Raw genomic sequence first — 20,825 nt, 5'->3', positions numbered from 1 at the left:
AGCTCACTCTCCCCAGACAGCATTCTCCACCCCTCTTTATCATGTCTTCCTGCTTTATTTTCTTCCTAAGTCTTGCTCTTATCTGAAATTACCTCATTTATGAATGAAATTATTTTTTGTTTCATGCCCCCCTCTGGATACCTCTCCTGTTCACCACTGTTCCCCCACCGTCTCAGAAAAAAACAAACAAACAAACAAAAAAGCAGATTTATTTGGCTTATGATTCTTGGAGGCTGGAAGTCCAAGAACATGGCACTGGCATCTGGCAGGGTCATCACATGGCTGAAGGCAGAAGGGCACACAGGTTCATAGGAAGAAAGAGGAAAAATGTGGGCTGAACTTATCTTTTATTAGAAACCTACCTCCATGATAACTAATCTACTACTGTAATAATGAATTAATTCATTATCATGTCTTAAAGGTCCCACTTCTTTTTTTGTTTGTTTGTTTGTTTATGAGGCAGGGTCTCACTGTGTCACCCAGGCTGGAGTGTAGAGTGGCACAGTCTTGGCTCATTGCAGCCTCAACCTCCTAGGCTCAAGTGATTCTCCTACTTCAGCCTCCTGAGTATCTGGGACTATAGGCACATGCCATCACACTTGGTTAATTTTTGTGTTTTTTGTAGAGATGGAGTTTCACCATATTGCCCTGGCTGGTCTCAAACTCCTGAACTCAAGCAATCTGTTCTTGGCTTCCCAAACTGCTGGGATTACAGGCATGTGCCCCTGCCCCCCGCCCCCTGATCTGGCCAGTCCCATCTCTTAATACTGTGAGAATGGCAATTAAATTTTAACATGAGTTTTAGCGGGGACATTCAAACCATAGCACAATGCAAAATGAAAATGTGGGATTCCCTGTTCAAAAATGATGAAGAATTGTGAGACAGCAGAACACTAAACCAAGCATGAGGACCTTCTGAACATTGAATCCTGTGGGTGTACATAGGCCACACACCCAGCTCTGATGTCCAATACCTGATAGGCGTTCAAAACAATAATTACAAAATTATTTTTTTAAATAATTTTTTACAATTATTTTTAATTGTAAAAATTTAAATATTTTTGTAATTTTGTAAAAATAATTACAAAAAAGAAAATTTTTCTTAAATTTGCAATGAATGCAAATTTAAGAAAAATCATCAGGTATCCAAGAAGCTCTGACATACAGATTGATAAAAGATTAAAAACGGAAACCAGCATGTGCGTGAAAGGAATGTGTAATTCCTCAATTGCAGAGTTGACTATGAGGTGACAAATAAAGTGATTACTCTTCTCTTTTTGAGAGATGCCAGGTCCAGGCTGTAAATTTGTCGAAGGTCAGAACCATGGTGTTTTCATCTTTGACTTCCTTGTAAGGCCTCTGCATGTATTTGATGCTCAAGAAATATTTGAGCCGAACTGAACTGTTTCTAGAGGCTGAATTAGAGAAAGATGAGAAGTTATGAGGAAATATTTTTTTCTTTAGTGCGAACCTCACTAAACTTAGGAAGAGATGAGCTGGTCTTAAAGTTTGTCCTCTTACTTTATGACAAATGGTTTAGTTCTATGTCCGGCCATCAGAGTTTTGGAAAACTATAATACATTGCCTCTGTTGCAATTTTATGGTGCGTCTGGCATTCATTCAGTTTGTGAAATGTTCTGTGATGAAAGTGATACTTTTGTGATAAAACGCAAAGCTTCTCTTAAAGATAAAAGTCGGGATCCTGCTTCCACATATTTTTCCTTAAATTGGTGCACATATTTCCCTTGTTCCACCCTCACAGTCAATGAAAGCCGCCACAAAGTCACCAATACATATGTACAAGCTCACCAGTTAGGTGATCATCCAACTGTGTCACAATTTGTATTTTATAGGCACAGTTTCACATAGAAGCTCGTATTTCATTTGGACCTATTCCAGGATATAGTTTCATTTTCAGTGGGACTCCTAAACATGGCTCCCCAAGTCTACATTCCCGAATCCCAGGTTAAACCTTGCCTTGTGTCTGACTGCATGGCAGAAGGCATTTGGAAGAACATTTGTTTCAGGTTGGATATAGCATCAGCTTTGCCACTGTCCTGTTCTGGTCTTTGAATGCCAGTTATCTGGGACCCCTTCTGATTTACTGATTGCAAAACTCCTGCCTGATACCCCACTCCTGCAGGAATTATCCATTTCCTCCCATTTCCTCAAGACTGAATCCCTGGCACCTATGCCCTTGTCCCATCTTTGCTCCTAAAGCCCCACCAAACTCCCCAATCCTGTGTTTATAAGCACCCACATTCTCGAACAGTGTTGGTCAGTGGACTAATGGTGTCAGATTCCAATTATCTTTTCTCACACAAACTGATATATTAGATAGGATCTTTTTGTTCGCAAATAAAGTTTTGTTTGAAAATCAGAACTAGCTTGAGCAGAAACGGAAATTATAGACTCAGTAACTGAAAAAGCCAGGGAATGACTTCAGGTTCAATGGCATTTAGTAATTCAGACAATGACATTGGAGTCTGTCTCTCTCCAACACTTCTGTCTGGCATGAGGTTTCCTGGTAGCCCCAGACTCTCATCCAAGCAACTTTGTAACTCCAAAACAAACAAAAACAGAGATACTTCTTCTCTGATCCCTATAACTAATGGGTATGGGGTGTGTTCGTAAGGGTTCTCTAAAGGGACAGAATTAATAGGATACTATATATAATATATATTATATTGTATGTTATATGTTATATATAATATGTTATATATTATATTATATGTTGTATGTTATATAATATGTTATATATTATATGTTATGTTATATATATTATATATATATAAAGGGGAGTTTATTAAGCATTAACTCACATTAACTCACATGATCACAAGGTCCCACAATAGGCTGTCTGCAGGCTGAGGAGCAAGGAGAGCCAATCCGAGTCCCCAAACTGAAGAAATTGGAGTCTGATGTTCGAGGTCAGGAAGCATCCAACATGGGAGAAAAATGTAGGCTGGGAGGCTAGGCCAGTCTTGTCTTTTCACATTTTTCTGCCTGCTTTATATTCTAGCCACACTAGCAGCTGATTAGATGGTGCCCACCCAGATCAAGGGTGGGTCTGCCTTTCCCAGCCCACTGACTTAAATGTTAATCTCCTTTGGCAATACCCTCAGAGGCACACCCAGGATCAATACTTGGCATCCTTCAATCCAATCAAGTTGACGCTAAGTATTAACCACACATTGGGGTAGAGTGATTTTATTGGTCAGTCTGGAATCACATATTCATCCTCTTTATATGGGGATATGGGGTTCCCCCCAACCCCCAGTTATTTGGATAGTGTCCCCATAGAAAAGCAGGGATCCTGTTTCCTAAATTTTTTTTTTTTTTTTTTTTGAGACGGAGTCTTGGTCTGTCATCCAGGCTGGAGTGCAGTGGCGCGATCTCGGCTCACTGCAACCTCTGTCTCCCAGGTTGAAGCAATTCTCCTGCCTCAGCCTCCCAAGTAGCTGGGAAGACAGGCATGTGCCACCACACCTGGCTAATTTTTGTATTTTTAGTAGAGACGGGGTTACGCCATGTTGGCCAGGCTGGTCTCAAACTCCTTACCTCAGGTGATCCGCCCACCTCAGCCTCCCAAAGTGCTGAGATTACAGGCGTGAGACACTGCGCCTGGCCTCTTAATTTTAATACTCCTGATAGACTCCCATCTCTATGTGTTCTCACACCATAACCTGAGCTTGCCCAGCCTCCTCCCGAATTTGATCTGTCAACCTTCACCTGGCCCTCAAGCTGCCCTGGCCTCCTGGTTTTAGCCTTGCCTAATCTAGCCCATCTTGCTGCTGAAACTGGCTATCAAAATTCTGATTGTCCTTCAACAGTGAAAACATTTTTACCATACAATCAGAAATGTCCCACTAGTTCTCTCAGTTGACTCTCCAGCCCAGTAAGAAAAGGTACCATGTATTGAGTTTTTACTGTTATATGTTAACAAATAGAAGGTTCTCTCAAATAAAGTACTATAATAATTCCCCACCTTCCCAACGAGAAGACTCAGAGCAAATGTTTTGGGTTAACCTATATAAAAGTTTAGAAATGTATATGAAATATTAGAAAATTTACTCCTTATAGTAGGAGTGTCATAACACTTGTTATGCAGGTTAATAACTGGAGTGATTTCTTTCTTGATTGAATAATTTTATTCAACTTCTTCACGTGCATCTGTGTGCTGGCACTGAAACAAAAGTCTTCTTTGAGTCATCCTTGTATCACAGCACAGCATCTCCACTTCTGCCCAAGTTGTTTGAGCTATATAGCACTTCTTCAGTCTCCATATGTGATACTTTTCTGGGAATATCATTGACCAGCATTTTTTTTTCCTTTTTCCATTTATCCTATAAGTATATATGCATGAAATAATGTTTAAGTAACTTGTTTCTTCTAACATCCAACCCCTCCAATTGGGAGGTCACGTGCTCACAAATAATTACTAAATCTGTATTAAAGGTTTTGCCTTTTCTCACCTTTTCTACTGATATCATCAAGTGATTTCTATTTTCATCCAAATTTGGCATTGACTGAAGTTGTTACAGGCTGCCGTGTCTTCCCCAGACAATATATTGTGGTCATAGTAATTAGAGTCTTTGCAAGGATTTGAAGATAAAGCTGCTCCCTGGTTTCTGAGGGATTAACATTTTGTGGGGGTAAAGGGAGGTACCCCACCCTGTATTTAGATACCTGTGGTATCTCCCAGGCAAATTCTTTGAGCTTTCCATGAACTATCTCTTTTAATTCCCCCAGCACTCCTGAAGGATATCAGGATTTTTATCTCCATTTTACAAAGGAGGGAACCAATTCTCAGAAAGATCAAGTAACTTTCCCACGGATATATACAGCTATAAAACACCAGGTTTCTCTGACTCTAGAGAGTCTTAGAGACTTAGTCTTATGGTTTGTTCTTAACCGTACCATACTCTTGAGCAAAATTCCAGACTGTTCCTTTTTTCAGGTGGGAGGAGCATGATACCCTGTCACAAGCTTTTACTTAATCATTCTTTTTTTAAAAAAAAAAGTAAATTTATTATTTTTCCTATATTCTATATGTTTTTCTCTCTTCCTTCAAGCATAATGTATTTTAATTATTTCCTATTCACTGAATGACTTTAATAGTAATGATTTCATTAAATGCAAATGGTGAAATGAATCTTTTCTGAGACCACATCACTCTGCCAAGATTTTCTGTTGTGGCTGGCATCTCTGATTAATTTTACTAAGGTTGTTCCATGGAATTCTGAGTTTCTTTCTGAGTGGAAAAGCTGTTGACATCAACTGGCTGTGAGTAGCAAAGTTGAGTTAAATATTATTTTCATTTATATTCATTAAATTCCCAGCCTCATCCAGAACAAGCGTAGAACGAAGAGCCGAAATTGAAGTTTAGATTTGTACATGGCATTGCCTATCTCTGAATAATTGCCCAAACTAAAGCTTGCATTATCAATGAAGTTTAGAAAACAGTAGATGACATTTCATCATGTTTTAAATGTGTAGTAAAGAAAGCCTTTGAGTGGCCAAAAGAAATAGCAGAAGTTTTTCAGTTGTTTTTATTTTCCCATTTCTCCCGTGACTCATATTGAAAGGCTTTTGTTTCTAATCAAAGCAACAAACAGTATGGTCATTTCCTTGAGATTATATGGCAGCGGAAGGCGTCGGGGGTTTTTAAGTTCCTACTTCCACTGGTTTGTAGTTGGAGAAAATGCAAGCACATGCGCGCACGCGCACACACACACACACAGCACACAAGTCACACAAGTGCTTAATACGTGTGTCTTTTGTCTTAAGCACTGTCTTCAGTTCCTTTAAATGAGCCGAGGTCATGATGGTTCAGAGGTAAGAATGATTTTTTTATGATCTTCCAACTGCAGACTGTGTAACGGTGCTTCTTCAGCTTTAACTGGCATTTCATAGCAAAGTCTTGGGCAGATTTTAATATTGTACTGGGGGTGGACTAATCTAAGAACTAATATTGCAGAACCCAACTTGCAGAAAAGGAAATTACAAGAAATGTTTATCTTCACTCTTTTGAAGGAATTACTTTTTCCAAAACGGAGTTGGATGTGCTCTGTTTGATACCTAAGTGAAGATGGTCCTTAAAGACGCCCATCGTCCAGAGGGTTTTCCTGTCATTGTTTTAATGCTATCTTTGCTCCTTTAAAGGTCGTGAAAGGCTGATTTCTTATTTTGCTTTAGAACTTTGGCAAATATGAAGTATGTAATTCCACCTCATCACCCTTTCTTCTGCTCCCACCACTCTCTCCTTTTTTCTACTTTTTCTTTTTTTTTAATTTTAAGAACTTGAGTTTCTTTATGGATGTAGAAAAGACAGAGAGAGGGCAGGAACTGTGTCAGTAAGCAGCACAAAAATGCTCTTTGATTTATAATTGTTCATCGTTTCATCAGCAAGATGTGTTTGGGGCCTTCCCTGTTTTTGTGAACACTTGGCAACAAAAATTCTGTGGTGTCCTAGAGCTCATTAGCAGCCCCTCTGAAAGGATCCTTTGATGTGGGTCCCTGTTTTGCCTCCAGAAAGAAGAAGGAAAATTGAATTTTGTCCTCCAGTCTAGTTTGTGGTGAGGATTCTATGTGATCAGAATTCAGCAGCTCAAGATAGAAACCTCGGAAATGCCATTTTTGGGGACGGCTTCCAATTAATTAATAAAACTTTTATGATTTGTCAGAGGAAGTCCTACATCCTTATTAAAGGGAAGGCTTTTTTTCTTTCCTGCCTTGTAATGTGGTTATGGTAAACTCATTAAGTCCAACTCCATGTGGCCATTTTTCTTCCCTGATGGGTAGATGTTGATGGTGGAGGGGAGGAATATCTGGGTAAAAAACAAAGGAAATTATCTCATCCAGTAGACTGCAAAACTCTTGGGGATAGAAGGAAGTCTGTAGAGGAAGTGGGTAGGATTGGGTAGAGAAGAGAAAAGTCAAAGAAATTAAATATGTCACAATAGGAACTGGAATAGCACCCTTTTGCCATAATATAACAACATAATAGTGTAGCCTTAGAAATGAGTCCATTATCTCTAAATCAGTCCTATCTAAAGGTATCCAATATCTGAAGAAATGGAAAAGAATATAATCTTATCCAAATGCAGTCCTGTGACCTGGATTCTAAGTGGTATTATGGTGACCTAAAGCCTCATTATAAATGATCCTGTTCTTAAGATTCAGGCCATAGAACCTCCTGAGAAGTCAGACTATCTAGTTATGCAGCCCTTTCAGGGCTCAGAAATTACAGCTCTTAGCAGAGGGTCTAAAATATTCCCAGACATACCACGTTCCACTCCAGAGCATACTCTGTGTGTTCCACTGTGTTCAGTCCTACATTTGGAGTATGCCGGGAAGTTGTTACTACTAGAATGGAGGTTCCTGCAGACAGGTAGAGATGTGGAGAGAATTCCCAGTAACTATCAGGAGGCAGGGTGATGGGTGGTGGACAAATTTTATTGGCTGAGCAGAATTGTTAGATATATTTATGCCATGGAACATTTCCAGAAGAAACCTTGTAAGTCACTTTGTCCAATCTCCTCATTCTGTTACTGAAGAGATTAAAATCCAGAGAAGATGAGGAATTTTTCTAAGACTTCCTATCCCATTAGGGGCAGGGCACAGCCTGGATTCTGGATCTCCTGAGTTCCGAATCTATGCTCTGTCCACCCTTTGTCTTTTCTGGGCCACAGGATGATTTTGCCTAATTTCCAGCATCTCTGAATTTCATGCAGCAAGAATTTCTTTTCATGGGTGCGTGCATCTTGGCATAGAAAGGTGAGAGCTGCATCCAAATGAGATTCTGCTTTCTGTTCTGCATGGCTTCCAATTGCTAGCAGAAGCCTGTGCACAGGTGCACAAAAGACCCCAGGAAAAGAACTATATGTCTTGTCTCTTATCACAAAAAGCTATAGTGCTAGGTAAAACCATAACAAAACACTTTCTCTTTGTTTCAAAAATATTGTGACAACCTGAAAATCTTAGTGAGTTCCCAGCCGAGGCCTGTCTTGGGATCATAATTCAAGTATGAGTCCCTGAGGTAGATTCTGTCAAGCTCCAATTAAGACTTTTTTCTCGCTTAATGTTGGAAAACTAGAAACATTTTTAAATGCAATATTTTCCTAAACTGGAAAAGTAAACCTGAGTACAGGTAAACTATACATTAATATATGTTTATGTGATTTGGCAACGTTGAACAATCAATTTATTATTCCAATAACAGCAATCTAAGAAAAGGAAGGTGTTGGGCATATTCCCTGTATACTTCACATGCTTTTTTTCTTCCCCCACTTAGAGGAAGCTTTTGTAGATGGGGCTGTAAAGGTATGCACACTTCTGTTGTCTTGTATTGGTTTATTTTCTCCTTTGGTTTTCTTTTCTTCTTTCCTTGTAAATTGAAATGAACAATTCTGCAGACGTTGTACTTACTCTTTCAGGAACACATTTTTATACTATCATTTCTATTAGGTGTTTCTAGATTCAGGTTTTCTAGTCAGGAGGGACAGTAGTCCAGAAGCTGGTCTTCTATAAAGGAGAATCTTTATCCTATACAACAGTATGGTGCAGCTGAAAAGCCCAGTAGACAAGAGAGAGAGAATTGGACTCCAGGTCTAACTCTGCCACTTACTGACAAGCTATGTGGTCTTGGGAGCTAATTTTTCCTATTCAGCCCTCGGAATCCACATTGATGAGTGAAGGGATTAGACTAATGCTGAGGCTATTTTTCAGCTTAGAAATGCTCTGTAACTCCTAATTATTTGTAGTCATTTCCCTATTACCCAAATATATTATAGCTCTATCTGTCATTCTGTTTACCTCCATCTCTCTCCCTCTTTCCCTTCCTTTCCTCCCTCCTTCTCTCCTTTTTCTCCCCCTTCTTTCTTCCTTTCCACTGATATTCTCCTTTTCACATAGAAAGAAATTCAGGGCACAGGCTAAAATGGCCCAGATGCCTGTAGAGCCACTGTCAGTATATGGGTAGGGACAAACTAAGTAAGGCAAGGTTGGAAATGGAGAAATTACTCATGCCACTAATTGGAGTCAGACACTGAGATGCTGTCTAGGAAGAAATCAGGATCTTTGGTAATGGATGCAACTCTTAGATTGAAATTTGACACTGGCCCTTGGATTCCAAATTATTTAAAAGTCAACACATATTCTCTGGGTATGTACTGCACCAGCAATGTGTCAGACTTGGGCTTACAGAGGTGAATAAGAGGCAGCCACTATACTTATGAGGCCATGACCAGCTGGGGAATATAAATAGGAATTCTCCAGTGACTCTCTGTAGCTCCTACAAGCTTGACTTTTAGTTCATTTGCAACTCATTCTTGGGGAGTATAGAAACTGTTAAGACGAGCCGGGTGTGGTGGCTCATGCCTGTAATCCCAGCACTTTGGGAGGCTGAGGCGGTCAGATCACTTGAGACCAGGAGTTTGATACCAGCCTGGCCAATGTGGTGAGACACCGTCTCTATTAAAACTACAAAAATTAGCCGGGCATCGTGGCACGCACCTGTAATCCCAGCTACTCGGGAGGCTGAGGCAGGAGAATTGCTTGAACCCAGGAGGCGGAGGTTGCAGTGAGCCAGGATCGCCCCACTGCCCTTCAGCCTGGGTGACAGAGCGAGACCCTGTCTCAAAAAAAAAAAAAAAAAAAAAAAAAAAAAGCTGTTAAGACAAAATGGCTGTAAGTAGTGGAGTTTAATTAATATGATTTTTAGGTCAAGAGATTAAATTGACAGGGGTATATCCAGGTAAGAATTGAATAATGTGAACTAAGACAAACAAACAGTGACCCTAAAGCATTCAGGAGTCCACGGTTAAAAATTCTGTTTTTGATAGGCTCTATCCACACTAAACAGACAAAGAGAGGAAGTGTCCAGAGTGGAGTGTTAGCATGAGGCTTTGCATGTAAATCCTACTTTGTCATTTACAAACTGAGTGACCTCCCCTCTGGGCTTCTGATGGGGGTAATTAAAACTACCTTTTCAGCCTAATGCAGTGGCTCATGCCTTCAATTCCAGCACTTTGGAGATTGAGACAGGAAGATCACTTGAGGCCAGGAGGTCAAAACCAGCCTGGGCAACATAGCAAGACCCTATCTCTACAAAATTTTTAAAAATTAGGCAGGTGTGGTGGTGTGCCTCTGTAGTCCCAGCAACTCAGGAAGTTGAAGCAGGAGGATCGCTTGATCCCAGGAGTTCGAGGCTGAAGTGGGCTGTGGATTGTGCCACTGCACTCCAGCCTGGGTGACAGAGCAAGACCCTGTCTCTAAAAATAAAATAAAATATTTTAAAACTACCTTTTAACAAATCTCTCCCTATCCCTTCTTCCCCCACCCTTCCTAGCCTCTAGTATTTGTTAAAGGATGCAAAATTACAGCTAGACAGGAGGAATAAGTTCTAGTGTTCTATAGCACTATAGGGTGACTGTAGTTAGCACTAATATATAGTTTCAAATAGGAGGATATTGAATGTTCCCAACATAAAGAAATGATAAATGTTTGAAATGATGGGTATACTAATTACCCTGATCTAATCACTATAGATGATATAGACTATTATCAATTTAGAATTAAAACTACATTTTAATGTTATTGAGGGGGTTAGAGCTAGCATCTGGCACTGAAGTACCTAATAAGTGGCAGTTACTTTTGTTTAATAATATTATCATACAACTATCCCAAATATGGCAAATGATGACAGTGGTGTCATAAAAATATTTAGACAGGATCAGAAGATTGAGTGTACAAAGTAATGAATGGGTAATCTTTTTTCAGGGCCTGTAATGTTCATAATAATATAAATAGAAACCAGTTATTCATTAGCCCACATCCGAATCTCTCTGCGTCTTGACAGTGTCTGGATATCCCATCGGCGTTCTGTCATTTGGACACATGAGATCACTTGACTCTGCACTTTGTCTGAATTTCACTGGGCAAAAGTTCACAAATAAGTAATCACAGTATGTCCATTGCAGACTTTGGTCTTGCCTTCAGGTCAAGTGTTCATCTTTTTAAGGACCTGTTTCTCAATCACTTTAAGGACATGGACCGAATACAAATCTGGGTCCAGGAAGTTATAAAAAGTCTTCCTGGAAAGATTCTCATTAACATATTTTGCTTATGTTTATGGGGGGAAGTATTTGCAAGCTTCTCTAATGTCATTAGTAGACCTGAGAGAGGTCACAGCTTAAGAACTACAGCCCTAAGTGAGCTGTGTGTATCTTTCAGAGAAATGGTGAGAAACTATTTGGCCTTTGTGTGTGATGCCTGTCTTAGTCCATTTTGTGCTGCTACAACAGAGTAACTGCAACTCAGTAATTTATAAAGAGCAGAAATTTATTTTTCACAGTGTGAGGCTGGGACATCTAAGATCAAGGGGCTGGCACTCAATTTGTTAAGGGCCATCTTGCTATATTCTCACATGGCAAAAGGCGAAAAGGCAAGCTTGCCAAATGCTGCATGAAGTCTATTTTATAAGGGCTTTAATCCCATTAAGTAGAGAGAGCAACCTTCAAGGCTTAATCACCTCCTAAAGGCCCTGCCTCTTAATACTACAGACATTGGCAAAACCTGAATTTTGGAGGGACTACGAATCATAGCAATGCCCAAGAAACAAGGTTTTCTGGAACTCTTTAGCATCTAACTGTATTTGAGCCTGCCAGAAGTGTGGTGTCCTGTAATTGACATGGGCTCTATGGAAGGTATTTAGAATGTAAGAGCAAGCTTTGCCACCTCCACTCCTGCAGCTATTTATACTGTTCCTCTGGGAGCAGGAATCATACCTTTAGCAACACCAGGTGCAGAGAAGGCAGATTCCCTCTTGGTATTTGGCCTTGTGTTGAGTTGAGAGTGAGGTCATTCTAGTGGGACCTGAAAGTAATTGCTGTATTCACCATTAGAACAGTCATCTGGCTTTAGGGGATTCATCTGTAAATCTGCAGAGATTTTTTTTTCAGTAACCGCTGCATTTGAGTTGGAAGAATAGGAGGTTGTTCGTGGTAACTGCACATCTCCTAGTGCCCACCTTGAGATGCAAACAGCCCTCTTCATTAGAACAAGGACTGAGGTCCAAGGAGCCTCACTCGTCTTGCTTTACAGTATTCTTTTTTCCTTCTTTTTGAAAGAAACCATTGATCAATCAGTGATCTTTTAACTACTATGTATGAAAAAGAGTGCCATGGTGTCTTCCCAATTTTTGTAAAATGAATATGCAACTCCATTTTTTATTTTTTTATTTTATATGCAACTCCATTTTTAAATTATTTTTCGCAACTCCATTTTTTTTATTTTGCGACTCCATTTTTTATTTATTTTTTATTGAGTAGCCTCTTTTGCAAAGTGCATGCTATAAGCTGAGAGTACAGTGGTTAGCAAGACAAAGTACCTAGAGGCAGACATTAAATAACAAAATACATCATTATTTAAACACAATTGTGAAAACTGATGCAACAAAGAAGTATAGAGAACTAAAAGACAATTAAGCTCATAGTAAGAGCTATGGAACCCAAAACTATTCGAAACACTCTGTGCGCATCAGCTCACTTAAACCTCATACTGTGTTACCTCCGTGATGCAGATCAGGAAACCAGGTAACAAAGAGATGAAGTCGTCTGCCCATGGTGGTGACACTGGCAAAGCATCTAAGCCATGATTTGAACCCTGGGTGGTCTGACTGCAGGATCTTCACCCATAACCACCGCACGACGGCTCCTATGAAAACATGACTTTTAGAACAAGATCACATCCTTTGCAAAAACATCGATGGAGCTGGAGGCCATTATCCTTAGCCAATTAATGCAGAAAACCAAATATCATATGTTCTCACTTATAAGTGGGAGCTAAATAATGAGAACACAGGACACAAAGAGGGGAACAACAGACACCAAGGCAAGGGTAAAGGGTGGGAGGAGGGAGAGTATCAGAAAAAATAACCATCAGGTACTGTACTATATGCTTAGTACCTGTGTGATGAAATCATCTGTACACTAAACCCCCATGATGTGAGTTTACCTTTATAACAAACCTGTACATGTACCCCTGAGCCTAAAAGTTTAACAAAAATAAAAAACAGAAATAATGACTTTTAATCTATGTTTTTAGAGATGAGTTGGGTTAGTCAGGCACTTTCCCCACCCCCTCATGCCTTGAGCTAGAAAGGAGATCTTACAGAGGAAGGCAATGTGGCTGGGGCCCAGGGAGTAAGAGGAAATTAACACAAGACCAGGGGAAGAGTGGGCAGGAACCACGCAGTGCAGGGCTTGGTAGGCCGCCTCGGGGATGGGAGCTTTTTTCTGATTGAATTAGGTTCAATCAGAACCTAATTGGTTGGCTCTGAAGTTAAACTGCCCCGTCAAGAATCCTCTCTCAGGGGGACCTGCATGCCTGTGATATGAAGCCACTGAAGGGTGTTCTCCTGAGCTGGCTGGATTATTTCACATCAATTTAATATTGTGGATGTGGAGAGCGGGCTGCCTGGGGATATTTCATCTGTTTTGCTGACTTGTCCCATGGACGTCTCTCCCAAGTCAAAATGTTTTCCGCCTTTTTAGAGGCCTGCGGGACTATATTTGCCTTTTTTGTTTTCATTTTTTTATTATACTTTAAGTTCTGGGATACATTTATTTTTCTTAATGGTTCATGTAGCTACATCGTTCCTGTGACAGGTTCAGTAATTAATAGTCATCATGGCTAACGCTGAGTGCCAGGCACTGTGCTGGGTGCTTTCCACGAATTCTCCTGTTGCCTTCTCAATTCTGTGGGGCAGATACTGTCATTATCCATATTTTTCAGATAAAGAAACAAACTAAAAGGGATTAAACGAGTTGCCCAGAGTCCCACGGGCTAGTGTCAGAGTTAGGTCTCGCACACAGGCTTTCCTGATTCCAAAGTCCGTGCTTGACTCTCCACTGTCGCCTCCCCACATGTGGAACTTCTTATTTTATGGATGCAAAAACTGTCCAAAGTTAATGATAGAACTGATTATAAAACTCAGGTTTGACATTAAGTTTCACTTTCTAGGCCAATAGTTAAATCTCATAAGAAAAAAAAAAATAAAGAAAATGAAAGGAAACTGAACAGAACACCAGGACCTTCACCATGACCTGAAGCAGGCTTGCAAACATGTTACACTTTTACCAGCCCACAGACCAGCTGAGTCAGTCACACTGGCATAAATAGAGGAATCTAAAGCAAATGGCAGGGGGTGTGTAGGGATCTGTGCTTGGATATTAACCCATGAGGAGTCTGGGAGAGAGAACAAAGGGGCAGAGAAGAATAGTTTTAATAGGTATTGGGTGCTTACTATGTGCCAGGCACTGTGCTAAGTTATTTATAGCTATTCACTAATTTGGTTTTATTGGTGTTTTTTGTTTTTTAGCTTTTATTTTAGTTTCAGGAATACATGTTCAGGTTGGTTCTGTAGATAAATTGGGTGTCATGGGGGTTTGGTGTACATATTATATTTTGTTACTCAGGTAATAAGCATAGTACTCAATAGATAGATTTTTGATCCTCACCCTCCTCCTACCCTCCACCCTCAAGTAGGCCTTGGTGTCTGTTGTTCCCTTCTTTGTGTCCATGTGTACTCAATGTTTAGCTCCCACCTACAGGTGAGAACATGCAGTGTTTGGGTTTCTGTGCCTTTATTAGTTTGCTTATGATAATGACCTCCAACTCCACTCATGTTATTGCAAAGGACATTCTCTCACTTTTTTATGGCTGCGTAGTATTCCATGGTATATATGTGACACACTTTCTTTATCTGTTCTACCATTAATGGGCATTTAGGTTGATTTCATGTCTTTGCCATTGTGTTTATTTGTTTTTGTTTTTTGAGACAGTCTCACTCTGTTTCCCAGGCTGGAGTGCAGTGGCATGATCTTGGCTCACTGCAACCTCTGCCTCCCGGGTTCAAGCAATTCTGCCTCAGCCTCCAAAAGTAGCTGGGATTACAGTCATGTGCCACCACGCCTGGCTAATTTTTTTGTACTTTTAGCAGAGACTGGGTTTCTCCATGTTGGCCAGGCTGGTCTCGAACTCCTGACCTCATGTGATCCACCCACTTCAGCCTCCCAAAGTGCTGGGATTACAGGAGTGAGCCACCACACCCGGCCAAGCCATTGTGGGTATTCACTCATTTGATCCTCACAGCAACCTTATGAAGTTGGTCATGTTTGCATGCCCATTTTACAGATGAGTACCAGTGCAAAAAGCCTTTTGGATTATTTCTCATTCTTCCATTTTTGCTTCACCCACTCCAGTCTGGTCTCCTCACAGTAAGCAGACTTATCCTTTATAAATAGCCCCAGATTATCTTCTCCATGCCGAAATGCCTCCATTGGCTTTTTGCTGCATTTGAAACAAACTGTATACTTCTTACTATGGCCTACAATGCAGTGCATGAATCTAGCCCAGTGGTTTCAGACTTCAGCAGGCGTGAGAGTGACCTGGAAGGCTGTGAACACACAGATTGCCGGGTGCCACTCTGTATTCCTAACAGGCTCCAGTTGATGCTGCTGTCAGTCCTAAGACCACACTTCAAGAACCACTGATGAGCCCCTCATTAACTCTAAGCTTGTCTCTTGTTCTCTCCCTCTTGGTGACCAAGCTCCAGCCACATTTGTTGCCTTTTCTTTTTCTTCTTATATTGTGCATTCTCCATAGGGTGACTTCACCCCCAAGGGAAGTTGTAATTGGTTTTTGAGGGGTAAAGAAAATCTTTGGTATTAAAATTTCAGCCCTTCAAAACTCAGTTCTCAGCGGGGTGTGGTGGCTCACACCTATAATCCCAGCACTTTGGGATGCTGAGGTGGGCAGATCACTTGAGGTCAGGAGTTCAAAACCAGCCTGGCCAATATGGTGAAACCCTGTCTCTACTAAAAATATAAAAATTATCTGGGCATGGTGGCATGCACCTGTAATCCCAGCTACTCAGGAGACTGAGGCAGGAGAATCACCTGAACCTAGGAGGTGGAGGTTGCAGTGAGCTGAGATCGCAGCCTGGGTGACAGAGTGAGACTCTGTCTCAAAAAACAAAAAACAAAAAACCACAAGTCTGTCCTGCCCAGCAGATAAGATATAAAGTATATCTGTGGTATTAACATTTCATGGGGGAGGAAGGTATTGGGGGGAAAAAGTGCCTAGAAAGGCTCCTTAAGAGTGCAGTTATGGGGCCAGGTGCAGTGGTTCATGCCTGTAATCCCAACACTTTGGGAAGCTGAAGTGGGCAGATCACAAGGATGCAAAAATTAGCCGGGCATGGTGTTGCGTGCCTGTAATCCCAGCTACTCAGGAGGCTGAGGCAGGAGAATTGCTTGAACCTGGGAGGCAGAGGTTGCAGTGAGCCGAGATCACGCCACTGCACTCCAGCCTGGGCAACAGAGCAAGACTCCATCTCGGGGGGAAAAAAAAGTGCAATAATGAAAAAAAAAAAAAAAGTTATGCAACAATGTCTTAACCCAAGTATGTTCTGCCTCAGGGCCTTTGCACTTGTTGACCTCTGTCTGTAACATGCTTTTCTCAGATCTGCCAAGGCTGAATCCTCATCATTGCTATTTCTGACTAAATGTTGCCTCCTCAAATAGCCCTTTCCTAACTGCTTTATTTATAGCATTTTAGAGAGTGTCTCACTCTGTCACCCAAGCTGGAGTGCAGTGGTGTGACCATAGCTCATAGCTCAGGGCATAACTCATAGCTCACTGCAGCCTCAAACTCCTGGGCTCAAGCGATCCTTCTTCCTCGGCCTCCAAAGTGCTGGGATTACAGGTGTGAACCACTGACCCAGCCTGCTCTGTCTAAAATAACAACTCTCCCCATCACATTAGTCTGTATTCTCATTTTCATGGTACTTAACACGATCTGAAACCACCCTGTATGTTGCTTGATTTGCTTGTTTCCTGGCTTTCTCCTTCGCTGGCAAGTCTTTGAGAGAGGAGCACTTGACTCTCTGGCTTGTGTCACTGTTGAGTCCCCAGAGCCTATTATAAACTCTGGAACACAATAAGAGCTTGATGAATATTTGTGAATATGTGAATGGATGCTAATTACACAGTGGATAAAGCAGTGGAGCTAAGATTTGGACTCAGGTGCTCAGACTTCAAATCCCCTATTTAGCAACTACTGAAACCCAGGGGTCATTGAATGGAAGGCACCCAGCAGGAAGAATGCTGTCACAGTTAACTGGGCCTACAGAGGACAGTGCTTAACCTCTGAGTTATCCAAAAGGCACAGCGAAGAAGCAAAATTTTCCCCCTAAATTCCCCAGATCATTTAATTTCAGTCCCACATTGTATTTTTTTTCATTTTTTTTTTTTTTTTTTGTAGAGATAGGGTTTCACCATGTTGTCTAGGCTGGACTTGAACTCCTGGCCTCAAGCAATCCGCCCACCTCCGCCTCCCAAAGTGCTGGGATTTATAGGCGTGAACCACCGCACCTGGCCTCCCCATCATTTTATTTTCTCCCATGGCTATCACCACCAGGAGGAAGAGAGGGAGGGGGACCTCAGTGGTGATTTTATGCTAAGGATTATGGGTAACATCATCCCCCCCATTTTATAAATGAGACTGGGGTTCAAAAAGCTTAGTTAAGTGTCTAAGGCCACAGAGTCAGTGATTAAAGAGGATGTGAAGCCAGCCTGCTTTGTCTTCTTCTGGAGCCTCTCCTTGAGGCTGACACACCTGATCATAGCCTCATTATCTTAAGAGTGTTAGCCATATCCAGTGGCCAGCACACTCTAGACACTTCTGTTATTGTAGAGAGACCTGTTAGAGATGGATGCAAGAGATTTTCCCTTTTTTAGCCTTGCCTCTGCTGTCTTGGGAAAGTGGGAAGTTTGCTTTAAATGACGTATCTCATGATCTATAAATAAAAGAAAAATAATTTCTGGTCACTTCAATTATGGCATAAGATTCAATTATCTGACACCCACCCTCACCGTCTCCCCAACAAAACTGTGTAGTCACTACTTTATCCTCAAAAACCTGGCACAGAATAGGTGCTCAAAAAATAGCCATTCGCTGGAAAGCCAACAAAACAATGAATGAAGCCAGCAAAATGGACCATGTTCACGATTTGATGGAAATTGGGTATTTTATTATGTAATCAGAAGAAAGAATGATAAAATAGAGTAATTGCCAATTACAGGGAAAAAACAGTCCAGATTGTCCCCTATGTTATTAAAGCTTAATTAATACCTTACTCCTGTGCTGCAGAAGAGGTACCTATGAATTTCTGTAGCAACTAACCAGAACTCAAATTGGCTGTAACACAGAGACCATCGTAATGGAAAAAAACTGAAAGTTCTACAAGGATTTCTAATTCTCAACCAAAATATTCATGGAAATCTGGGGGTGATCTGGCTCATTTGACTTTTTCAGGTTCATATCTTTTTTCTCCACGTCCCATCCCTGTCTGCACCACAGGATTCCCTTTTCTTGTTTAAGCAAATCATTTCTCTTTGATGAAACTCTTCCTTGCGCCAGTGCACTAAAGCCTTCAGGACTCTGACAGTAGTTGGAATAGTTCACAAGCCAGAAAAACCAGAGCTTTTATCTCCAGGACTGTTGCCGAATTCTCCAATTTTTTTAAAAGTGTGTATTTTTTTCATTGACTACAGCAGTCTAATAAAAGGCTTCAGGGACTGGCAGGCTGAGCCATCGAGGCAGCCAAGACCATAACGATGGAGTACTGCAGATTCCCAAAAGCATCCCTGGTTTGGGAGAGCTGCATTCAGCTTACAATTCTAGTTTAATGTGATGGAAAGGCTTCCCACTGTAAAAGGCACAAGATGAAGCATTGCATACAGGAACTGGCTTATATCTTAGTTTGATATTTTTAAACTCTGCTTTTTGGTGAATGCTCTTGTTAAGGACCAGGAGATGGTTTGAGGCGATAGAAAAAAGGAGTTCCTGGCTGGGCACCGTGGATAATGCCTGTAATCCCAGCACTTTGGGAGGCCAAGGCGGGAGGATCAGGAGTTTGAGAATAGCCTGGGCAAAATTGCAAGACCCCATCTCTACAAAAAAAAAAAGTAGCCAAGTGTGGTGGTGCACACCTGTAGTCCTAGCTACTGGGGAAGCTGAAGTAGGAAGATCATTTGAGCTCAGGAGTTCAAGGCTGCAGTGAGTCATGATCGCACCACTGCACTCCAGCCTGGGCAATGGAGTGAGACCCTGTCTCAAAATAAATAAAAAGAAAAGAAAGAAAGGAACAGCTATCAGGAGTCTTGTCTCATTTACCTTTGTGACCACAAGGGAGGAAGAAGTCCCTGGGGAGTCAGACAGGTATGATACCTGATCTTGACCTCCCTCTAAGTAGCCGGTGACTTCAGGCAAGCCATGTGCCCTCTCTGAGTAGCTGCTTCTTTGCGCCTCAGTGACCTCATCTGTAAAATGGGGGTATGACATTTCTGGCACATTGAGACTCCTTGTAAAGTTCAAAAGAGGAAATAGAGGTGAAAGCACTAAAAATTTAAGGCACTCCAGACAGGCGAGGTGATCATGGAACATTCAGACTAGGTTTGTTTTTGTTGTTGTTGTTGTTTTTTTCAGACTAGGTTTGTATGTGGCCAGACCTGCCTGCTCCCTTCTCTTCTGCAAGGTCCAGGGACAGAGTGGAACCTGCTCACCACCTGCCCGGCACCTGAACATGGCCTTTGGGAGCATTCATCCTGAAGGAGTCTGTATCAATTGCTTGGTGTGTGTTTGTTTTTTCTGAGATGGAGTCTCACTGTCACCCAGACTGGAGTGCAATGGCGTGATCTCGGCTCACTACAACCTCCGGCCTCCTGGGTCCAAGCAATTCTCTGCCTCAGCCTCCCAAGTAGCTGGGATTACAGGCACCAGCCACCGCACCTGGCTAAGTTTTGTATTTTTAGTAGAACCAGGGTTTCATCATCTTGACCAGGCTAGTCTTGAACCCCTGACCTCTTGATCCACCCACCTTGGCCTCCCAAAGTGCTGGGATTACAGGCATGAGCCACCACGCCCAGCCAATTGCTTGATTTTTATTAGTGAAAAGTATAATATTATTAACAATTATTAATATTACCATTTATAGAGTGTGTACTCTGCCAAATATTTTATATATCTTATCTCATGTGAGCCACCCAGCCCTGGGAAGTGAGTGTGCTCTGAGTTTCTCCATTTTCAGACAAGAAAACCAAGGGTCAAGAGAAGTGAGGTAAGCGATACAAGGTCATACAGGTGGTATAGAGCAGAGCTGGGATTTCAGTCCAAGTCTGTGCTCTTGACCCTCACACTTCTTAAATAATACACTGTACTTTAAAAAGTAATAGTATGGAATGCTAACAGTGCACTAGGCAAAATTATCTCCATTTCACAGCTGCTACTCAGACAGGATACATGGCTTGCCTAAAGTCACCAGCTTTAGTTAGAGGGCGGGCCAGGATCAGATATCATACCTGTCTGACTCCCCGGGGACTGCTCCCAAGCACGGCCCTGTGCCGAGGGGCTGAGTGGCCAGCTGCATCCAGTTTTATCCCCCTGCCTAAAGCAAGAGTGATCGAAATTTCAAATTCTGGAATTTAATGACTCCTCAATGAGTTTGCATAATCCCCTGTCCAGGCCACTCTTACCAGAAGCACCAACGCTTTTTTAAGTGACCCCACTCCACCCTCCCCACCCTTCAGAAATACTATTCAAGAGCAAGTCTAAGAAACAGCTTTGAGATAGGGACACAGGGGAAAATATTTGGTTCCCTGGATACAGCCTTGAGTGTTGGGTGAGATTTCCTCTCACAAGACACGTCCCTTCTGATGGAGGCAGAACGGAACTGAGATTAGAACAGAGCAGAACAGAAG

At 41.6% G+C, this 20,825-nt stretch overlaps 1 protein-coding gene across 3 annotated transcripts in view; it reads left to right on the top strand.

Moving 5' to 3' along the window:
• Positions 1–20,825, top strand: part of FRMD4B (FERM domain containing 4B) — a 360,926-nt gene that overhangs the window by 179,290 nt on the left and 160,811 nt on the right. Inside the window, exon 1 of one of the 3 annotated variants that reach the window (XM_050781286.1) lies at positions 3,363–5,838. The exons of the other annotated variants lie outside the window; for them this stretch is intronic. Coding sequence (XP_050637243.1) covers positions 5,812–5,838 — 27 coding nt within the window. The 5' untranslated portion in view covers positions 3,363–5,811. Of the gene's footprint in view, positions 1–3,362; positions 5,839–20,825 lie in introns of those variants that run through there. 3 annotated transcript variants of the gene reach the window in all.

The sequence above is a fragment of the Macaca thibetana genome, chromosome 2 (genome assembly GCF_024542745.1).
Source record: "Macaca thibetana thibetana isolate TM-01 chromosome 2, ASM2454274v1, whole genome shotgun sequence".
NCBI lineage: Eukaryota > Metazoa > Chordata > Mammalia > Primates > Cercopithecidae > Macaca > Macaca thibetana.
The sequence above is the reverse complement of the archived record's forward strand: the minus strand, read 5'-3'. Positions and strand labels throughout refer to the sequence as shown.